The following is a 22,993-nucleotide window of genomic DNA, read 5'->3' as shown; positions in this document are numbered from 1 at the left end:
TTATTACTTGAAAAATAATTGTGTTTATTGAGTTTGGAACATAACGTCACAGGTCCAGAGACCGTTCATTTGAGGATGGTGTCTGAATTTGCTGCAGAGAGGAGAGAGAGAATAAGAGGAGAAAATGTGATTAAGACATGTTGTGGACAAAATGTTTAAACTTGTGATGCCTTATTGGAATAAACAACAATACATGTGGTGTGTGTTTGACAAAAAGAGAGACAGGAATGAGGAGTGGGTCCTGTGTTACCTTCAGACAGTTGTTTGTAGATGCGCTCCTGCTCCTCTCTGACCTTCTTTTCTGCTTCCTCAATCCTCCTCTCCTCCTCAGCAATGGGTTTTAAGTATTCTGAACAAGAAAACATCACAAAAGATAATTATTTCTTAACAAATCCTGAACATTTGTATTTTACAAAACATCCAAATGGCAGAGAGGTCATGAACACCTAGGTACAGGTAGTAAATTTTATTTGTGGATTTTAAGTAAATTTTTAGTCACATTTTTCAGTGCATTCCCTTAACCTTGTACTTATCAATACTGATTAATATCAATTAATATCAAATGATATGATTCATTTGTATACCTCCCCACTCTAAGGTTTTCAGGCGGTCACTGGTATTGTGTACACTGTGTTTTTCACACACTGGTTTTCTAAACCGGGGAACTTTGTTAAGTAACACTAGAGTTGAATTTTAATCTCACTAATATAACAGAGAGGGGTCTTTTGAGAATCCATATATAAGGAGGTATTTTAATAATATTCATCTGTTATGTTAAGAGCTAGAGAACTATAGTTTTCTCTTATTTTTGTTTCCCTTAACTTTTGACAGACTGACAGACACATCTTGGCACATGCACAGATATTAACTTACCAAACCTCTGTTTGCCATAGAACATGCCGAGCAGCAGAGCGGACCACCTGGCCGTCTGAAATCAAAGCAATTTAAAGTTGTTAACTACTGAAAAATAACTAACTCAGGTTAATGTGTAAACTAAGACATGTAAGCAAGACCACTGTTAATAGTTTTATTTCAACAATGTTTTTTTTGTACTTCAATTATTAAATCATCATAAAAATATACAAAAGCATGCAGTACAGTTAATAGCAAGAACAAGTGCATACTTACAAATTAACAAGAGATTTTTAATGCTTTGTAAATGACCAGTGTCCTGATGGCTTGTGATTTTTCAGTCCTTTTAGTGTTTCAAGTACAGTTTCAACAAACACATGAAGTGCTGGATATTGGATTTCCTGTCAGACTATTTGCATTTGTAAACTGAAAACTTCTCATAAAATATGACATTCAAAATAAACACATCTGTCCAGATATTTTTTTTTTACATTATAAAAAAATAACACCTATTTTCTGTAAGTTAATCTTAGTTCCACACAACATGTCAAAACAGATTTTTACATAAACAAATTCACAAAATAAATGCATAATTGTTTCTGTGTCATTATCATTATAAAAATGGTTTGTTGAACTTTAACAATGTTGAAGATTTATATTGCGACATATCATTGGCGTGACAGTTAGTTTTAAACAATACTAGCTTGCCATTTTTCAGATTTTTTGGGGGTCTTTAACAATACCCAGGGTACTTTCACCGCACAAAAGTAACGCTGGACAACTGTATCGTTACACAAAACCTTTACATTAGCCACGATAAGGAGCGAAGTTCACATTTCTCTGACCCTTCTTCTACAGTGGTTAACTATATTAGCCTCGTGACTGAAACAACAAACTAAAACCAATGTAGCTCTACAACTAGAAAGAATAATCACAAATTTTGCATCATACAGATGTGGAAGATGCTGCAGATTTTCACCTACAGCTGTGTTTGAGGGAAACTGTTCACCTGTTCAGCCTGTCAATGTCATAGCTAGCAAACATTAGCTAACATGCTACCAAAACAAAAGACACTAACGCCAGTTTGACAAATGGTACACGTAATGAGAGAAAAGCAGGCGTTTTAAATTAAATTATTTAATTCAAATTGGCAACTGCACATCGGTATCAATTCTCAGGGGCAAATAAGGTGTTATTACCTTGATCAGCGGCGACACGGCGACTGGAGGAACCATGGTGAAGCGAGGAAGTGACTTCCGGTACAGGGCGGAAGTTTGTACTTTTATTTTTTATACCTGACATGAGGGGAAAGTTAAAGCTATATTTTTAGTGTTAGCTAGACGTTGTTTTCCGGAATGTAACATTTTCTGCGCGTTTTTACCCGTATTTCTGTCTTTTTCCCTGCAAACAATGGACTAAAGCAACAGACGCTAACACAGTTTCAGCGTTGATTCACCAGCTTCGCAAGGTAATGAGGCTCAAACTGTTAGCAAATAAATGCGCAATTAGCTTAATTAACACACAGCTACTGAAATAAACATGAACATTTAGCTTATTATTTGAAGTGATTAAAAATCTAATTTAGTTCCGCCCGATAGAAGAAATGGGCAGGTTATACATGGTGTTACTCATAGAAGGGAATATGACAATGATTTAGGGACTGTTCTTTATGTATCAGAGGAGTAGGGTGGATGGTTTTTTTGGTTGTTTTTTTTTTTTTTTAACCCCGAGGCTACACATATTTCACTTGATCCTCCCTTAGTGACTGGTGGGAAAATGCATGATCCTCCCTTCGCTGTAAATTAAATGTTAGATTTTTTTTAAAAAAGAAAAAAAGGCAGAATCCTCTAGCTGAAGAAAACTGTTTTTTTCACTCTTGTTGTGCATGCTGGTTAGTTCATGCAGACAGTTTATTTTTAGAAAGAGATTAAATGAGATGTAAAGTTATTGTGATGATTATTTTAAACTCTTTTTTCTGGTGGAAATGTTTGTTGCACATGATGTGTTCATTGAAATTTACAAATTTGGACATCCATTGACAATTTCAGCTCTTACAGTTTCTGGCTATGATAAATGTACTTTTGGTGATATTTAAAGAAAACATGCCTTCCAAACTAAAGAAAAAGTGGTAAAAATAAATACAAAGTACAGCCTATTTATTTTTATTTATTGTTTTGTATGCTCCTCCCGTAAGTCGTGTTAAAAAACAAAGTCCCTCCCTAGTGCTTAAAAAATTATTTGACATGCTTCCCCCTTTTACCCCTCTCATAAATAACAAACAGTCCCTTAGGCAAGAGAGTCAAATGACAAAAAAAGCCTTTGTTAATACAAACTTCCTGTTCACACTTAGCAGAATCTGATCTCTTAATGCATATCTCGTCAATTTTTTATATGAGACAATTATATGCAGTTATATAAAGCCATTTGGCAGGTGCAGTGCTGGAAAACAGTTGAACCAGCTCAAACACAATAAACGTGAGTCACGTGCATGTTTCAGGGCCCTGGAATATAGTAATATAGTATAGTATAGTAATATAGTATCATATTCATTTTTCTTTGATCTGTTTTTGTTGTTGAATGAACTAATCGTATCAACTCTATTAAGTAAATTTAGTAATGTTGGATCGATTATTCTTAGTTCTTTTCACCAAAATCTATAGTAATGTATCAATAATTTATAGCTAAATATTTAACTTTGTTTTTAAAACAAATCCCAGTTTGTTGCTGTTAGTAGTTACTTGTAGCTGCCACTAGATGTCACCAATTCCCTTCTTGCTAATAAGCTGCACAGAGAAGGTCACGATAAAGTAGTTGATATTTCTTTGTTCTGGGGCAAAAAGTTAGTTTAAGTAGTCTTAATGTATCCATCACATACCTGCACATACTTACATTTAAGTTTACAAGCTTCACACAACAGTTTCCTGCACATGTTATTGTTGTTATACTCGTGAAATAGGGGCATAGAAGATATCAGAATCAGATTTAGCTTTATTGGCCAAGTATGCTTCCACAGACAAGGAAATTGACTTCAGATAGCTTTGCTCTCAATGTACAGGAATTAAACACTAAATATAAAAAGAAAATAAGAAAAGAAAAACAGATAAAAAACAGGAAAATATATACTTTTAAATGATAAAAATAATAAAAAATATGGTTTTGTTTTATCAACAGGGCAAAATAAGATAAATAAGGCAGAGAAAAGTCATAATTGTATCCATATGTTTTGTAATTTTAAGTACAGGACTGTAGAGGAGCTTTGGCACTGAAACAGTTGTTTAGTCTACATGTTAAAAACTTGAGTCAAAGATGCCAGAGTTAGTTTTGGAGCTTTTAACATTTCATTTGGCCTTACAGATGACAACGGAATACACATACAGTACCATAGCAAGGACATTAATTACAGACAAAATAACAAGTAATGGCTCAAGCCTGAGTTATGCAAATACTGCTGTTTTAAGTAATTTTTTTCCAGTTTGCTGAAATGTAATTAAACAAAACCCTATTGAATTATTTTGAAGAAACAAAGTTAAAAAGGATAATATTGTTCAAAGAAATTAAAACTAGCCAGATTCCAGATCTCTAAATCTTCACTCACATGTCCAATTAAAACAGCCATTTAAATGCTGATTAATAAATATTAAGGGTAAATTAAATAGTTATCAGGCTAACCGAAAGCAGCTCCCAATGTATATCATCAAATAACAATAAATAACATGAACAGTATCAGTGTAAAACAATAAACCCAGCGCAGGATGTTTCTAATCGTTGTCATAGATGCAATCTGAGAAGAAAAATTGTGATATTGATTTAAAACATTATTTATATTATGATTTATTTAGACTGTGTTGATATCTACAAATATGAAGTGATGAAAGATAAGCTGAAAAACATACCATCCCCAATATCGTCATAGATATCACCATCGCTGTAAACAAAACCGAAATTATCAGTACAGCATAGTGTTACGTCTCTCTGTGTGTATAAATTAGTGTGTGAATGTTTGTGGTACTCACTCTGTCACAATGTGGCTGGTCGAAACATAACCAACTGTAAGTAACACACAGACAGATTTTAGTCTTGGAGGGTCCAGTTTTGTGGTGCAAAGAATGAATAGATAGCGTAAAAATCTTGAATACATGCATTAATTCATTTTTGTCCAAATACTCACACTTGCCCTCCTCGTTCCGACAGATCAGTTTGTTATCCACGGCTTTAACAACGACGTCAAGTTTCTCTCCTGCTTTGACTGAAAGCTCCTTCACACCCCACTTCTTATTGGTGAGCGTCGGGGCGATGGTCACCTGGTACAGCACCTGTATCTCTCCGTCATACTGAAAGACAATTATATCGTCAATGCTGTGGCTATGAATTAAGTTTAATTTTACATCCTGATAGCACCTAAGCTTTTCATGCACAGAAAGCACTCAAGTTTAATTCACTAGGATGATTATGGTCAACATTCCACTGAATTTGAATTAAAATTATTGTTTTTATTTGTGTTAAAGTATTAATGCAACATTATGCAACTTTTAGTCGATTTTTGAGTTAATTTCCAGGTCGTCAAATACCAACTTGTTTGGTCGATGGTTGGACCGAAGCACCAACCCAAAACGCTGGTATTTGACGACTTGGAAATGAGACTCAACAGTCAACTAAAAGTTGCATAATGTTGCTTTAATAAATTAGGAAGCAACACTTTTTTTTGCACTTTAAAATAGTTTTAAAGATGTAATGGAGAGAAAAACCTTAAACTTTTTCCTGAACTCCTTCTCCTCTTTCTCGAACTTTTTCTGTTTCTTTGGGTCTATCTCTTCAGTCTTGCTTTTACCTTTCAGGTGTGGAAGGCTGCGGAGTAAAAGAAGAGTCATTGGTTGTTTTTTTTTGTCTCCTGGCAGTTTTGAAAATATATCTGAAATCATGGATCTGACTGTATGTTGCAGATACCTGCTGATGGGAGGAAGAGGAGGCACATTTTGAGAGTCAACATCATCGTATATATCCTCATCGATTGCTCCAGGTGGGTCTGTGATAACACGTGGAAGAGGTCATTGATGTGAAAAATCTAACTTTTAATCATAATCCAGACATTTACATGCATTCAGAGGGGTCACATTTACTCAGCCTGCATATAACAAAAAATGTCTGTCGTATAATGTAAAATGGAAATAGCTGCACACCTGGATGGTGAAACTTAAAATCTGACATAAAAGATATCCCCCCACCTGTGTGGTACTTTATTTTTACATTTTAAGTACTCTGCTGATTCAGATTAACAAATAAATGATGATAATATTATATGAAAAAGACTTTATTGGTCCCCAAACAGAACTTCACAAACTACTTAGTAATGTAAGAAATACATGAAAATAATTTAAAAGATTTCCCTTTTTACCGGCTGCGATTTTAAATTGATTAACACATTAAAGCATCAATAATTATAATCTATTAATATATATTGTTCTGATTCTGCATATTGATTACTTCTACTTTTGTTACTTTAAGTATTTTTTTTATGCTAATACTTTTGTACCTTAACGTGTGTAACATTTTCAGTTCAGAACCTTTAAAAGAGTATTTCTACAGTGTGGTATTGCCATTTTTACTTAAGTATAAGATGTAGTACTTAAGTACTCAGTCCTAGCCCAGAAACATTTTAAACTCAAATGAATTTAGACTAATGTAAACATTAATAGTTTAAAATGTGTTGACAGAGTGTTATATAAAGTAAAAATACGTAACTTTTGCAGAATTCCCATCACAAGGTACAATGACAGAGTAATGCTAAAATGTTGCGTAACAGAACCATAAATAGAGGCAAGTCGTAAGTCAGCAAAGTGACACACTCAAGAGTTTTAAGTTTGGCAAAAATGTTTCATTGCTTATGAATTTAAAAAAATATTATATCTTCTTTGAAAAGTTATGTCTCACTTATACAATATTAACCAAGGAGCAAGGACTTTGGGTAAATATATGACCAAAGGCCTGTTGCTTACCAGAAGGGCATTTCAGCATTAATTTAGAGTACAGTTTCTTCCTGTAGTCAGTTCAGAGACTCCAACAAGTGCATTACCACTTTGTTTTTAATGGAGAAGAATAAAATCCAAGGAAGGACAAATATAGTATCTCCTTTTTTTCCATTAAATATCCATTCAGAATATGTTAGTATTTTCACAGTGAGTGATACCTGAATTCCCCTCTGCAGTGAACTGGCTGGGTGGAGGCACTCTGGCACAAGAGAAGAAAAATTATTAAAATGTTACATGATTTTTATATAATTATAATATCGTTAATTAAAAGTAGGTTAATGTGATTCAAAGCAGCACAAATTAATAATCATATTCATGAAATACAACACAATATTTTCAATTAGTATACTTGATGGTGTTAGCAGATTGTGCCCTGATTTTCTGATTAAGTCAACAGTCATGCATCAATTACAAACATGCAAATGCCTCGAGAAGATTAGTAAAATCGCGGATAATCAGCTCCACTGATTGTAATCAAAGTTTGTGAAGTAACATCCTTCAGACTCAGTTAGTGGTGAATGGGTTGATCTGATGGGGAGAAAATCAACATTCAAAAGCAACGGCATCTTTAGCCATTAACGACGGCTGGAAGATAAGGGATTGACAACAGCGGGCAGTAGATCTGTGATCAGTCTTACTACTGAGTGTATTTTACACTTTAGTGCTGACAGGACGTCTGTTCCGGTCAAACATCCACAGGAAGCCACGAGGCTTTGTAGGAGAAGACCTGGAGTCCACAGGACTAGAAAGCCAACCAAGCATGAAAAGACCTGCATTTCTTTTTCTGTTCTCATGTTTAATCTTTCCTGTGTATCTTCCTCAAACATATTGTACTAAAACTCTCATTCACCATTTACATGTTCCTTGTACATAAACAAAACAGTTCCCACCTGACTTCCAGGTTTGGGTCAACGACATCGTCGTATATTTCTCCGTCTCCTGGTAGTGGAGGTAGGACAACTACAGCACAAAAGCAGATATATTATGTTACTGGTGACATGTTTAATCTCAGTGAAATTACTATGATATCACCTGATTACAAATATTGTAATTGAATATAATGCAATGAATTATATTATTGTACAGTTTTAACTTAGCATACCTCCCGGTCCTTTGATCCCACTGTAGAGAGAGAAGAATATGATAAAAATATTTAAGAATTTAGTAAACTTTCTTCTCTCACTGTAGGTTGAAGAAGTGTTACATGTGGTAAGCAGGTACCAAAAGTAAATTCCACAAGCAGTGTTATGAACATGAATGTTAATTCATGAGCCTTAAAAGACAGCTTCACTGACAAAATAGCTACTTGTGAAACATTTACTCACTCTGTGTTACCTAGAATCAGTGAAGAAAACTTTGTTTGTCCCTACATGGTGAATGAAAAATCCAAAAACGTAGAAAACTCTTGATGAATTGCAGTAAAGGGGTGTACTTTTTACAATAGCAAAATATATCATACAGTTTGTTTACAAACTCGCATATAACTCTTGCAGTCAAATCCAAATCTCATTAATCCATGCTTCCCAATCATGTGCATTTTCACTAAAATCATAAAATTTAAAACACTTGAGCGTATAGCAGGCACGCTACTTATCTATGTAATAGACTGTTTCTGTTTTAAAAAGCGAGGTTTCTGCGAAAATGCATGTGTTTGGGAAGGACTGAGTACTCCCTGTATTTGTATTTTTTTGTTTATCGAAGAATCCATGCTAGAAAAACAAAGGTATCTTTACAAGTTCAGCATAATACAGGATGAGAAATTGATACACATACAGTCATTTTGTGGGTAAGGTTTCAAGTCAAGTTAGCAATTTTCTTTTCTAAGCTAACTAGATGCTACTGGCTATAGCTCCACATTAAATGAACAGATGTTAGAGTTGTATCAAGCTGTTCATCTAAGTCTCTGCAAGAGAATAGAGATGCGCAGTATTGGATTTCTTTGCTGAAATCCTATATATGACAACTCATTTGGCCAATAACCAATACCAATATATAATTTTTTTCTAATTTTAGTGATCATTAAGTCTCTTCTGCATACTCTTATTGTGATGGCCCACCAGTCAATTTTAAAGCATATATCTGTTTGAGATATCGGCAGCAATCAACATATTGGCTGAGTCTGATATTTTTATTTTGAAGCCAATATCTGCCGATACTGATGACATGTAGATATTATGGTGCATTCCTACATGAATAAGAATATTACCAAAATGACAAACTAGTCCTTTAGGATTTAGCATAGAGCAGAAGAATAGTTCAGTACCTGTTATCAGAAGAGGCCACATCGATGTCATCATATACCTCGGGGTCGTACGCCTGCTGAGCCTGATGCTTCTTCAGAGTGTTGAAGTCAATTTCCACTGAAGTGGTCTTCACATAGCCGACTGTTAGAGACAAAGAGCACAGTGAAATATGTGATTTCATTAAAATTAGGATGCAGGTCATGATTCATTGCATGCTGCATGTAACTTAGTTATAGACCAGTAAATGAGGATTGAGAATAGGTTAAAAATAGATAATGATGTTAAGGGATGTAACTAAAAATTTCATCCTTTATTTACAGTCAGGAGTGGAAGGATGCCATGGCAAAAAAGAAGACGTGAAAGGTGAAGATACATGGAGAAAGTGAGACCAATGAGCGACAAATATGTGAACTTACTGGATCCATCTGACGTCTGTCCCAACCATTTCCCCTCTGGATTGCCCTGAACACGGATGATGTCCAGGCAGTCTCCCTGCTTCAGAGCAAGGTCAGTCTTGCTGCCTTTGCAATCCACACGAGCCTTCCCTTGGTGGATGACCTCCAGGGGGCCAACCAACTAACACACAGCCATGCACAAACATTCGTGTCACGCACACAGACAAAAACAAAGACATGAGAAATGTATCGATCTTCTATTCTACCTCAGCTGAGAGTAAAACTCTTGTCTGCTCACTTTGAATCTCTTTCTGGTATCTTGTTCCTTTTTCTCACGTTCCTTCTGCTCCTTCTTCTCAGCCTCCAGACGTTTTTTCTCCTCTTTTTCTTCTCTCTCTCTCTTCTTCTCTTGTTTTTGTTCAGCCGCTTCCCTTTTGAGAACGAGAGTGAACAAGAAACAGGAAATTGGATATAAGGTTAAACTTAGTGCCAGACTACGTGGACGCTCCTGTTACAAAACTCATTTTTAACAAGTAGGACAGCCAAATACATGTCAGCATCACCTATTCATTGAAAGCATGACAAAATTTAAAAGGCTACACTATCTTACAAATGCCCAGTTTATCTATTTTTTGTAATCATTTTTAATAAAGGCATTTATCATAGCATCTTAGCCTATGGGTATTTGTAGCACATCACTAGATGGGCTTTTCTTAAAATACCAAACACAAAAAATACCAGAAAACAAAAATTAAAAGCGTTTTTCAAATAGATAAAATCCTGAGGAAAAATACCTATTGCTTCCTTATTTTTTGCCTACTGAAAGCACATCTAAGTGAGGATGAATGGCCGAGTGTTGTAATGTTGTAGTGTTGCAAAACAACCACCAGAGAACAGTGTTAGTAAAAGGTAGACCTAAACACGGCTGGACTGGGATTAAAACCACCACTTGAGTGAGCTAACGAAGTACAGGAACAAAGTATATGGGCTGACAAAAGCAGGATCATTGCTTTGTAGAAAAAATCTAGTTTGGACAGGACTTTTCAGCTTTAGACATAAATACACACATATACGTAAATAATAAATAATCCTAAAACTAATCCAAATTCAAAAACAGGAAACAATCAGTGAGGTGCTGGATGAATACGAAGCGGTTTAATACAAAATACTCTCTCACCATACTTCATCAAGATCCTCATACATCTCTCCATCATCATCATTATTTTCTTCCTGGGCCAGAGAAAAAACATGGAAAAGACAGCAATAATTTGTTTTGTTCACGTTTATACATCATACAGCACATAATGTATACCTTTTACACCTACGTAGACCATTGTAAAGACATATTTCATGCACATTTTCATTCTTTTAATTTTTCTTGTTCCCTCTCTGTAACTGCATATACATGTTATTCACCAGAAATTTCACATTCTGAGGTCAATCGAACATAAACTTACAATCCTGATTTGCTTTTTTGCATATACACTAAAAGTTATTCTGCTTTATAGTTCTGATCTTTTCTTTCCTGCCTACTGTGTTGTTGCTGTTTGTTTTCACTACATAATGCATCAATAGGATTATTACTTTGGTCTGTTTTTGAGGTGTAAATTACTTTTTTAGTTAACTTACAAAGGTTCATAGTCTCTGACGCCGCATTTAATTTACTTTTTGCCCTAACCCAAATATACTTCAGTATGTACATCAGTAAGTGAATGCATCACTGTTAATATGACCTGAAGTTAAGCACTGATTCTGATTTTTTTTAGTTCAGTAGCAATTTCAGTCATTGTTGTCTAAGATGTCACTTTGAGTTTAGTCCAAAACGATCTTATTCAAGCACTGAATATAAGGTTGAACAGCTCCAGACTAGTGTCTTTATCACACATGCATGTTTCCATCTGAGTGTTGATGAGTCTGCATCTCCATATGTAACTGCACGCAAATCTGTATTTATATGAAAGTAAATCAACATGTCTCACCTTTGCCCTCTGACTCGGGTGACCTAAAAAAAAACAATGAATCAGCATTACATAAGAATTTGATCTTTGTGGAACAGCTATGATCGTCATGATCTGACTCATTCTTCATAACTGACTATTTTTATTTATGTCTTGATTTTGAATCATGTAAAACAACATTTAAGTTTCACACAAAGAGAACTCAACTAGGCTGATAACAATTTGGTAACTGTAAGACAGACTTATTATGTCTGAGGTATAGTTCCTTTTATGCGGCTCTTCTGATATGAAAATATAGTACAAGGCTGAGCACTACACAGTTCTCGTTTGTCGTCCTGTGGTGCTAAAAACGTAACCGCCTTGTCACATAGTAACGACACATCGCATTTGATGAAATAGTGACAGTTACTGAACCTGTAGATGGTGGTAGAGGAGGAGGAGCGTTGTTAAATTCATCAATATCATCATAGGTCTCATCCTGCTGGATCCTGGAAAGCAGTCAGGATTTACTTTTTGTTAAGTGGAGAAGCTTTATCCAGAAAACGTTACACTTTAAATAATTTTTATCTGTGTGTGCATGAATGTGGAGCTTACATGGTTCCAGGGTGTCGTGGGGGCAGATTAGGAACTGCAGACGGAGGAGGTTGAGTCGGGGTCATGTTGTTACTATGGTTACTGGGGTGAGAGGCCAGAGGAGGTGGGACGACCGGTTTCTTCAAGGCCCCAGGACCTGCAGCAAAAACACATGGTATTAAAATAGAGAATTAACGTTAAGCGTCTTCACCAGTACCCTTTAATGGCTGTATATAGAGATAACTTTATCAATCCTGAGAGGGGCTACAAGGTTGGTTGCCCATGCAGGAAAAAAACTCAAGTCAGATAGCTCACAACAAACAATGTGACAAACTCTGTTGGAGGTAAATGCCTTGCATGTGAGCTCTTTTAGATAAACAGTAATTTTATCATTGTAAAAAACACCTCGTTCAAAGGCGACAGAGGAAAATTAAACTTTCTACTGTTCCAACAATCATCAACTCTGGTTTGGTTAGAATGAATCCTTAGTTTAAAAAGTGAAAATATGATGGCTCTGTACACGCTAAAATTACTGTTTATTTAAATGGAGTTTTTGTGGCTTTGACATTAGAATTTTAGGGCTGTTTAAGGTTTAGAGAATGGATCTTTCTCATTAACAAAAAGGTCAATCTCTGTACGGTCCTTTCCATGATGTTGTCGGACACACTGAGCCTGTTAGTAGCAAAAATACGTTTTTTTTTGTGGATGTAAAGTGACGTGCACAAATGCCCTGAGTGGTTACATTACAGCCTATTTCGCTGTTGTCAGCTTAAGTGGGCTCACTCAATACTGGACCAGTTTCAAAAATTGTTGTGTCCACTAGTTACTCAGACACAAAAACAAAGGAACCAGGTTAATAAATGCCGAAGTTACCCTCTAGGTTAAGTATTTGAGTAAATGCTATCAGATCACAAACTGTGGTTGAAGTTTACTGGGGAAAAAATAATCAAAGGAAGCGTTGAAAACATCAAAACTGTTATTTTTTGGCCTCTGTCTTGCAGCATCTTCCCATGTCAGCCAACAGCCATCCCTCACCTCGGATTAGAAATCAGTTCAGATCAGGTATGTGTCTTAAAACAGACTCTCATCCGAAACTATCCCCATTTGCTGGAACTTACTTCCTCATGTGGTGAAACAAACTCAGCTGTCAGAGCAGAGAGCGAGGGGGGAGGAGAAAGGAGAAACTGGACAGGGAACTTGGTCGGGGGAAATTGAGGAACCAAGTGTGTCTCTGTGACTTTGGTCTCTTTTCTGAAGCTCTGAACAACTGTGCAGCAGCTTAGGTGTGACTTGCACTAATTTTGCACTGAATATACAAAATGCAAATTCAGATATTGTATACTGTATCTCTCAAAATGCTAAGAATAAGTGACTTTTAAAACAAGACAATAAGACTTTTAAAATCTAAGAAGTTTTTGGCTGCTTAGTCAGATAACCTACAATAAGTAGCAACAACATCTCTTAACCACGTGTGAAGCCCTTCTCACACTTCTAAAATGTGTGCACAGAGTCCGTCCGCAGTAGCGCTGCTTGTGACAGAGAGGAAAAGTAAATCGAGACAACACAAAAAGAGGAACCCCTTCTTCTTCTTCATACTGTAGCGAGACGCTGCACACTATTTACTCTGCTCTGTTATTTAATCCTCTTTACAGCAAGCACCTGGTTTAGCTTAGAGAGTGTGTTGACTACACATTTTGGAAACAAATTACACAGAAACCCTTTGCAGTGTTCAATTTGCTGTGTATGCTGCATACTGATTGGGAGCATAGGTGGCCAAAGACATATCACACCAAATACAAATCAAATGATGTGCATGCAGCCAGATATAGCTGAGGTTTTCCTGCCTGTGGGGCAACGTATGTTGGCTGCTTGAATAACTCTCCTAAAACTGTATTTTCCAGCTGCTAAAGTAATTTGTTCAACACGTTGCCTTTGAAATGGTTTTGGAAATTTATAAAAAAAAAAAAGGACACTTTATACACTTTATGCTATTACATGATTTTCATTCCATTTGGAAAAGCTATAGTGTTTAATTAGGTAGTCAGTTATACAAGCTTTACTTATTCAGATAAATATCTCTTTTGCAGCCGAGACATACAGAACAAACTTTTTCTGCTTTATCTAAAGGAAGAGGGCTCGCTCAAGTTTATCTGTGGCACTAAAAGTGTTATCACTCATCCATGAGATGATGAGTGTTAAAAAGAGTTTTTGAAGTGGGGTTGTATGAGGTACTTTTGTATGAGGATTTTCTTAGTTGGGACTTTTGGATAACTATGCCTCCAGAGGTATCCTTGCTTAAGATACTGAACTCCAAATTGCTCTCGATGGCTGTGCCATTGGTGCATGAGTGTGCATAAATATCTAAACTAAGCAGCAGGTGTCACCTTGTATGGTAGCCTTGGTCTCAGTGTGTGAATGGGTGAATATGACTCTGCAGTGTAACAGCGCTTTGAGTGGTTGAAAGAGTAGGCACTATACATACGCAAGTCCATTGACCATTTTTAGGTGGCTAAAATGTGTTTTGCAACTGCCCCCTGTCCAGAGTGCATTGCTTAGCTTCCACAGCGGTACTCCTGTCTGCTTCTCCAAACAGGGGGTGTGTTGACTGCGATCTACTGTATGTAATACACTGACTATGGATAAGTACTGCATACAGCTCAGCTTCAAAAGATTAGAACTATGCCTTTAAGCTGTAATTACTTTGGTGAAGCCTTGAACTAGGGGACTCTTTAAATACAACTTTAAAAAATGCAACATTGTAATGAATTGCACAATTGGTGACAAGTGATCTGCGTAAATACTGATATTCCCCTAGTGCATTAGTGGTTACATACTCATAATGAGTAGTTTTTTTATCTGTGTTGTCACTAATAATCCTTCAGCGATCGAAATCCTTAGCAATTTGGCTTGATTTCTTTTAAATCATGGGAAGAGGGCGATGAGCAACAGAAGAAGAAATTACCCCAAAATGAATGAGAAATTAATAAAAAATAGTACAAGAAAATTACCTGAAAATTATTTTACAAAACAAAACAAACCATAAAAACAAAAAAGGAAAGTAAAACAAAAAAAAATAGTAAAAAGTAGAATAATTTTGTAACATAATGTTAAATATGTAATTATCATATTTAGAAATGTGGTTTTCCCTGTCTTTTCTCCAGCTTTTTCCCCTAGCTTTTTTTGATACTTAGATTTTTATTTGGATTTTTCTTCAAGGAAACAAACAAAGGAAGGGAAAGAACAATAATAATGGAAACAACAAATGTTGTCTATCAGCAACAAATAAGTTCAGATCAAGCAAATTCATTACCAGGCACATTATCATCTTCGAGTCCAAGTGGAAAGTGTTTTATATTTCGTTGTGAAGGTAAATGATCCCAGGTTCCGTGGCTTACACAAAATTAAGTCCATTTGATTAAGAGGTTACAGTGGGTAAGTGAGCTTTCCCCTAGCTTTTTAAAATAATTTTCTAAATCTACTAATTTCTTGCAATTTATGAAACATTTATTGCCAAGTTGCTTATTGCCTTTTTCCCATGTTTTTGAAGGAAATCACACCAATTTGCTCAGGGCTGAAAGGTTTAAATACTTGTAAAAGGCATCTGAAAGCAGCACAAGAAAAGTGATGTCACTCCAGGTTTCAAAGGGTTAAACAAAAAAGCTGTTAATTAAGTCCTGCTTACCGTTATCAGAGGCCACAGCACCTCTTTTAAAGCTCTCCAGGTTGACTTTGGGGGGTCGGTTGGGCTTGGCAGGAGGAGGGCCCAAAGCTAAACTGTTGGGGAGGGGGTTGCGCTTGGGGCCTGAAGTGGCGTCGCTGTTTTTGCTGCTGCTCTGAGGAGAAGGCTTCGGCGGCTTCCTGAAGCTTGGTTTTTTACTGGCTGGAGGTTTTGGAGGAGCCACAGAGTTAGTACCAGTGAGAAATGATTTGCTGACTCCGTCTGCTTTCATGTCACTATCTGACTCCTTGTTGAAGATATTCTGAGCAGTCCTGAAGTTTGAGGGGGGCTTAAAAGTGGTGTTTGCTGAAGGTGAAGGTTTGTTAGCAGTGTCTGTGGTGGTGCCTGCCATCTCTTCATTTTGATGCCTTAATTTTACAAAGCTGCTGCGCGGTTTTTGTTGAAAACCCCCACCACTGTCTTCTTTCACCCAGCTGGGCTTAGAGGTGGCCGCTGGAGAGGGTTTAGGTAAAGCAGGTTTGGAGTCGGATAAGGTGGAGCTCAGAGGGGGCTTGTTGAGAGGGGGCTTCTGTAGAGGGCTTTTAGCTTCGGGAGACTGTGAAAAAGCTGGTTTCAGCGGTTTCTGCTGTTTAAAAGGTTTGTTGCTGGTGTTGGTGTCATCCAGGGTGTTTCCAAACCTGTTAGCCAGGGCTTTAGTTTTGTTTGGTTCATGTACCTCTGTGTCACTTTTAGTTGATACTGTATTTTTCAGAAATGTTGGTTTTGGAGGAATATTTATCGCACTGCCGGAGAGGCTCTCCAAAACTGGTTTCTTTGCCGTTATGGTCGGGCCGGAGGAGAGGGTAGGTTGCAGAGGTTGTTTGATGCGTCCAGGTGTAGTGGAGGGAGACTCGTCAGTGCTCGCTCCACTCGTTTGAAAGCGAGCCATCATGGCCTTTACATCAGTTTTGTTTTCCTGGAGAAAATGGAATAAGATCAGAAGGGGAGTTAAAAATCAAGATACAAAGCCAGAACTGAAAATAAGTTTGGGATGTGCTGTGCATGCCAGAATAGAAAAAAAAACCTCAGCAAAGAAAGGTTCTTAAACAGAAACTGTTGGACAAAGCCAAAGAGGAATAAAAGAAAACAAGATGCACATCATTCTTAGACTGACATGAAAGTTCACATAGGAACAGAAAGTTGCACAATTTTAAAATACCTTTATTTCGTACCAGGGAATTTCCTCCTCTCATTTTCTTTTTTTATCTTTTTTTTTCATCCAATCAATGCAACTCCCGCTCTCTCTGTGGTTACTTATTTAGCATACCTTCTCTCTTTTTCACTAAGCCACTCATTAACTGGTCATACTTGTGTACACAAACTGTGCCAAATACACATAACATTTTCACACACAGCTGTAGCACAGGAGGTGCAGGTCATCCATGAATTAGTGGTCCAGCCATGCTGAATTGACTTGAAATGCATTCCTCTGTATTTCTCAACCTTATTTTCCAGTGTTTTTGTGTTAAAATTAGAAATAGGAAAAAACATTTTTAAAATTGGTTCACTATTGAGCAGCAGCAAAATTCCAATGATCTGACAACATTATTGAAAGGATCCCTACAGAGATAGAACTTTGTTAAACGGTAATATCTGTTTTGTTAAACCAGAAACAACCAAGAAATTGCTTATGGCAAAAGACTCCATTTAAATATACAATAATTTAAGCATGTATAGAGTCAGCATATTTTCACATCTAACTGGATGAATTAAGAGTTTATTTTAACCTAACCAGAGTTGGTAATTATTGGAACAGTGAAAAATGACCTCTGACAGTTTTTGAGTTACATTTTGTTTTTGTCAACTTTGACAGAAGTGTGTTTACAATGAAAAACCTTTATTCTTTATTTAGTCTTTATTTAAATGTAATCTGGTGAGTTTGATGATGGCCATTTCACGGCTGTCTCTGGTAAAACAAAAATGAGCTTCCTGATTAACAAAAAGGTCTTTCTGTGCAGGGAACCTTTTTCTATAGTGTTGTCAGACACTTAGAATTATAATCTGAGCCTGTCAGTGGCAAAAACACTTTTAGTGGACACAAATTAATTGTATACACTTGGCCTTTAATGTTGCATTGCAGCTCATCTCGCTCAATACCAGGTCAATTTCTAAAATTTGTGTCTCGTTTTGTTACTTCCAGGTTCCAGGTTAAAAAATATCAACATTTCCATTTAGGGGGTTCAAAGGGTTCAAAGGATTCTGGGTTTCAACCCGCTGACCAGATAATGAGAACTGGGAACCAAAATTCATGTGTACCTCACAAGCAAAATAAAATGATATAATTGAAAAGCAAAATTAATGTTTCAAAACAGACACTCTTACAGGCAGACAAATAAAAGTTAAATGACACCTCGAGGCAAATTCTAACATGTCAATTGTACATATGTACCATAAAATAGATAAAACATTGACTACCTGGATAGGTCAAAGGGTACATAAAGAGCTTTATTACTTCACAGAACACATTTTGTATGACTTCCTGGAATATCTTAGGTCACTCTCCATATTATTTACAATATTGTTGCTTTGAGGTTAAACAAGCCTTAACAACAAAAAGGATTTACAGTATATTGCAGTTTGTTCAATACCCTGAAAACAAGTCCATAGACTAGAATATAGTGTTGCTCTGACTATGGCATGAATGGATAATTCATTTTGACATCTAGAATCTGAAAGTCTGCTCGATGAGCACCCAGAGGTGTGCCGAATGACACCATTCAAACTGTGCTCAGAATAGCAGGTCTGGTTCAACATCAGTCATGCAGCTGCTTCACAAAGTGCCATAATAAAATGACCAAGAAGCAGCCACACCTGTTTTAATGAGGCAGGTTTTGACTGGAGTTGACACTATACCAGGAAGTGGAGATAAGAGCACGAGGACACACAGCTGCTGCTATATTCCTATAGCTGAGCAGTACACGCAAGGGAAAACTGTACGATGGATACACATGTACTCCATGAAGATAAATGAGCATTTTAAATCACTTTAAATAAGTTAAATATCAAAATTCCACCAACACTGTCTCCAATGTTTATACACTGGTAATCGTTTTGGCTTGTATGTTTTAGAGGAAGGGTAATAGCTGCCTTGATTACATTCACGAGAAACATCCTTCCATCCACAAATGCTTGTACAATGTAGATGCTGTAGTAAAAGATTACAGTTTTGATGAAATGCCAAAAAAGTTCTCTTTGAAACCTTAGCCAAAAATGACCATGACAAATGCATGAATCATGCTTTTGTTGCCACAAGCAGATTGTGACGTAAACAATTTTCAATTTGTATGTTGCAGAATAAGCTCTTCCTCTTAAATGTCTGCAGACAACATATCCATCCAAAATATGTCTAAAAACACTGATTCAGATTGCACTCCTGAGCTGTATTAGTATAATCCAGAACCTCTTTGTTTAGTCACAGTTGACCTCACCTGTAGTGCAATTTATCAATCTAGATTGTTGTGGTCTTTTGGTGTGTGTGTGTTTGTGTGTGTGTGCCCAGTGTTGGAGATATTACCTATAGAGATATCTGCTGTCTCTTGAATATAATGGAACTAGATGGCACTCTGATTGTGGTGCTTAAAGCTGCAAAAAATACATTTGAAAAACTCAGCAGCAACGTCTCTTTCCAGAAATCGTGACATAATCCACAGACCTTGTTGTGAGCAGTTTAATGTAGGAACTATTTTATTATTTTCTTTCCTTGTCAGCAGTATCACTGGATCATGGCACAGAGACATTTCGTTTTTTTTTCCCCTCCGTAGTGGTGCTGGTGGTGGTGGTGGTGGTGGTGGTGGGGTGATCACTATAAGCAGCTGCCATCTAGTTCCATTACAATTGACGAAAGCCAGACATCTCTACGGCTGATATCTCCAACATTCGTCAACTCACAGTGAAAGACTAGAACTACAGGTAAGAGGGAAAATGTGTTTTTGATTTGGGGGTGTAGAGTCCCTTTAGCAAAATATAGCATATTCTATCATACTGGGCATATGAATCTACAGTGGAGAAATGGATAACATTGGACGACTTTAAGACTTGTCATTCCAATGTGGAAAATTGTTACCATTTAATTGTCATAAACATCATACATTTACCAAATACTGTACACCATGAGTTAGGATAGCCACAACTGTTCTCATTGTTAAAAAGACTACTGCCAACTTTTACTTAAAACCAAATGTCACTTTAACATCCTGTGTTGGTGACTCAACAGGGGTGTTAACACTAACCCTGACATGATGTTGCCGCTTATAGAGGAATTTTCCCTCATCATGCTTCTGTTTCTCTACCACAGTAAACTAAAAATTACCCAATATGCTCTGTAAAAGTCAGTTGCAATTACCGCTTCTCTAAAATGATTGTGCAGTTTCAGTTTTGTGAAAACTCAATATTTCTTTCAAATCCTGGAAACCCCTCACAGAATAATGCAACACACCTCAGAACAACAAACTGCTGCCAAAGTGACCATCGAGTTAAAACCAACACCTTCTCATAACAGTTTTACCTAAAGTAAACTTACTTTAGTTCATTCACATACAGCCCAATTACAGCCCACTAAAACCATTGCATAATAAACTAATAATAACAGTATGTCCTGATGGTTCCCTTTTTTAGAGTAAAGAAGTACATTCTGAAAATGTTCATCCATTTAGAAATCAGAAGATATCCAGCCAGAGATGTCTTTAAGAAAAACAAGCTCAATTTCAGCAATATGTCGTAGTTTCTGTCCTGTGTTGTAACGCTGGCATCACCACAAGCAGATCAAAGTGGAAGCCCGAGAAACAGGTTAAGCTGTCTCTCGCTTTACAAACTATTTACAAATCAGATGTTTTGGCAGTGCTTTAACAATAGGGTTCCACCAATATTGTTTTAAAGCAATACTTTAACCACAGAATGACCACTTTTATACCAAATAGTCATGGCATATTACCTTGTATTTGTTAAGAAATATTTTTTGCTTGTGTCTCTACGGAAAACAGCAAAAATATTGATTTTCTGATTGATTGGGGACAAAGTTTAACAATGGCAAAACTATATCAAAGCACTCATTTACAATTTGCACATAGCTCATGCAGTATCATCCAAGTCACACTTACTATTTAAAATTAAACTGAAAGTGAAAATTATCTGCGCTCTCTTCAGAGCCAGACTGCAATACTACATGTTTTTTTTTTAGCAAGAATGCATGTGTTTAGGATGCACTGAGCAAACGACTGGATAAATGAGAGTTGGATTATACTGCACAAGTTATGCGAGGGTTTGTAAACAGGTGTTTTGATATGGTTTCGCAGTTGTTTAATGTCATCCCAAATAAGTCAGTATAATATTTTTGCCAATTCTGTTGAGGCATGTGGGAAAACAAAGTTTTCCTCACAAATTCAAGGGAACATGGCATGACCAAATAATTTACAAATGGTCATTTTGTGGCTGAAGTATTCCCTTACCTTGCTCCCAAAGTCGGAGTATCTTAGCCTGCATGGGTGCATCAGTATTAGGTGTGCAGTAGGCTGTATTGGACTGTTTGGCAGGCCATATGTTTGACATCCCTGAACCAAAATCAGACTGCTTTATTTCAGCTAGTGTGACTAAAAAGCTGGCAAATGATGACATATCCTGGGTAAGCATATGATTAGTTTGGTTTACCTTTTTATAAAAAACATTAAAAACATTTTTTTAAAGTGCAGGGTAACTGAATTATGTGTAAATTCATAGGAGAAGTCAGAACAGCAGCGTGTCAGCCAGAGACTTGAGCCACTGGATGGTTTGGTGTTTAGCCTGTTGTTTATACATTTGATAAGCAAAAGTACATTTGAGGAAAAGAAATGACTGAGAAAAAGAGATCTTCTGGTCAAAGCAAAGAGGAACCATGTTTTCTGTTTCCAGTGTGATGAAAAGCGGAGGCCAAAGTTGCCTTGCTCAATGACGATGGCACAAAACAAAAAAAGAAGCTACCCTGATGGTGGCATCCGTTTTTACAAAATATATGTAAAGAAATCAAACAAAAACATAAAATAAAATGACAATGTTCTCATGGGTCTTCAACACTACATTCGAATAACTAAAGGCAAACAGATTGCATGCAAGATCTGTTGAATGCAAGGGGTACTGTTAAAATATAACAAGTACTTTCTAATCGCAACTTGCTCAAACATTGTCAAATTCATGTGTGCAAGAATGAATGGGTACTTGACGGTGCAAAGAAATACTCATAATAAGAAATAATAAGAAATACTCAATAATAATCCTTGATAATACTTTATAGGTCTAGTAACATCCTCTAACAAAATTTCTGCAATCAATAGCAACTTTCTCTCATTAAATCTTTCTCTGGCAGTCCAGAGTACTTATAATATCTAGAAAGTATTTTTTAATAGTCTTAGTCAACAGTGAAGATGTACTCACCATACTGAGGACAGCAATCCCAGGCGCCTCTGCTGCGTCCAAATGGCTGCTGTATAAAGTGGTGGAGAGTGTGTTTGTTCAGTGTCTGTGTGAGTTTCTGTCGAAGAGAGATAGGCACCGAGGTATAGTGAACAACGGAGAGTGTGACAAAGCATTAAGTGTGTGAGTCTGTGTGTTTGTGTGTGGGGGGATGTACACTCTGGCTCTGTCGCTGACATAGGCAGACTACTTCACTACTTCCTCTCTGAGTAGTATGTGTGTTTAGTATGGGTGTTAGTCTCACAGCCTTTGTTATCTGTGCGCTTTGATCTCGTGGATTTGCCTATCCCTGGCAAACTCCCTGCAGTTTTCTTCTGTGCACTCAACAACTGATGCCCACTCAGTGGCAGGTCAACAGCAAAACCACCATGAGACATGTCCCTTAGCAACACTTTTAATATGATTATTTTGATAAACAAAAATGTGACATAACTAAAATCTATATAGCCATAATAAGCAACAGCCATACAGTAGTAGACACAGTAAAGAATCTGGCCAAATGTATTATGTAACAACAAGTCTACAATCATGCTAGGAAGTATTGGTCAAACCCAATCAATGCATTTTTGAATTGATTGGGATCAGTTATTTAGAGCACGTAGCCTGCCTGATCCTTTTTCTGCATCCGCCGTCACACAGGTGTCATATGTGGAGAGCAGGATTTGCCACAGATATTCAGGTTTTATTGAAATTGTGCTACTCCAATAAGGAGAAACTTTATTTTTTCATGTTCAACTTAAACTTCTGAATTAAAACTGAATTTTTTGTTGGTTATTTTCAGTGAACT

General features: G+C 36.7%; 1 protein-coding gene across 2 annotated transcripts; it reads right to left on the bottom strand.

Moving 5' to 3' along the window:
- On the bottom strand, positions 1-22,373 carry fyb1b (FYN binding protein 1 b). Of its 2 annotated transcripts, XM_042509245.2 has the most exons (22): positions 22,168-22,373; positions 15,730-16,681; positions 12,069-12,204; positions 11,889-11,962; positions 11,496-11,518; positions 10,694-10,746; positions 9,815-9,947; positions 9,538-9,697; positions 9,142-9,262; positions 7,981-8,000; positions 7,769-7,838; positions 7,534-7,620; positions 7,037-7,077; positions 5,797-5,875; positions 5,598-5,697; positions 5,021-5,183; positions 4,866-4,899; positions 4,746-4,777; positions 2,052-4,633; positions 874-928; positions 251-349; positions 1-91 (listed from the first exon to the last, which is right to left on the bottom strand). In XM_042509245.2, exons 1-19 carry the CDS (start codon positions 22,168-22,170, stop codon positions 4,611-4,613), a joined length of 2,304 nt encoding a protein of 767 aa, XP_042365179.2. In that variant the 5' UTR covers positions 22,171-22,373; the 3' UTR covers positions 1-91; positions 251-349; positions 874-928; positions 2,052-4,610. The 2 variants fall into 2 exon arrangements, with proteins under 2 accessions (XP_042365179.2, XP_042365180.2); XM_042509246.2 differs by lacking the exon at positions 7,534-7,620 and having other exon boundaries at positions 22,168-22,372.
- Between the last annotated feature and the right edge of the window lie 620 nt (positions 22,374-22,993).

Source organism: Plectropomus leopardus, chromosome 20 (assembly GCF_026936395.1).
Source record: "Plectropomus leopardus strain MGB_pleo_1.0 chromosome 20, ASM2693639v1, whole genome shotgun sequence".
Classification (NCBI taxonomy): domain Eukaryota; kingdom Metazoa; phylum Chordata; class Actinopteri; order Perciformes; family Serranidae; genus Plectropomus; species Plectropomus leopardus.
The sequence above is the reverse complement of the archived record's forward strand: the minus strand, read 5'-3'. Positions and strand labels throughout refer to the sequence as shown.

Coding starts and splice junctions, on each gene's coding strand:
- fyb1b (XM_042509245.2), bottom strand. Junction 5,698..5,796: donor CCTCTTCCTCCCATCAGCAG/GTATCTGCAACA, acceptor TTTACTCCGCAG/CCTTCCACACCTGAAAGGTA. Junction 4,634..4,745: donor CTATGACGATATTGGGGATG/GTATGTTTTTCA, acceptor TTTTCTTCTCAG/ATTGCATCTATGACAACGAT.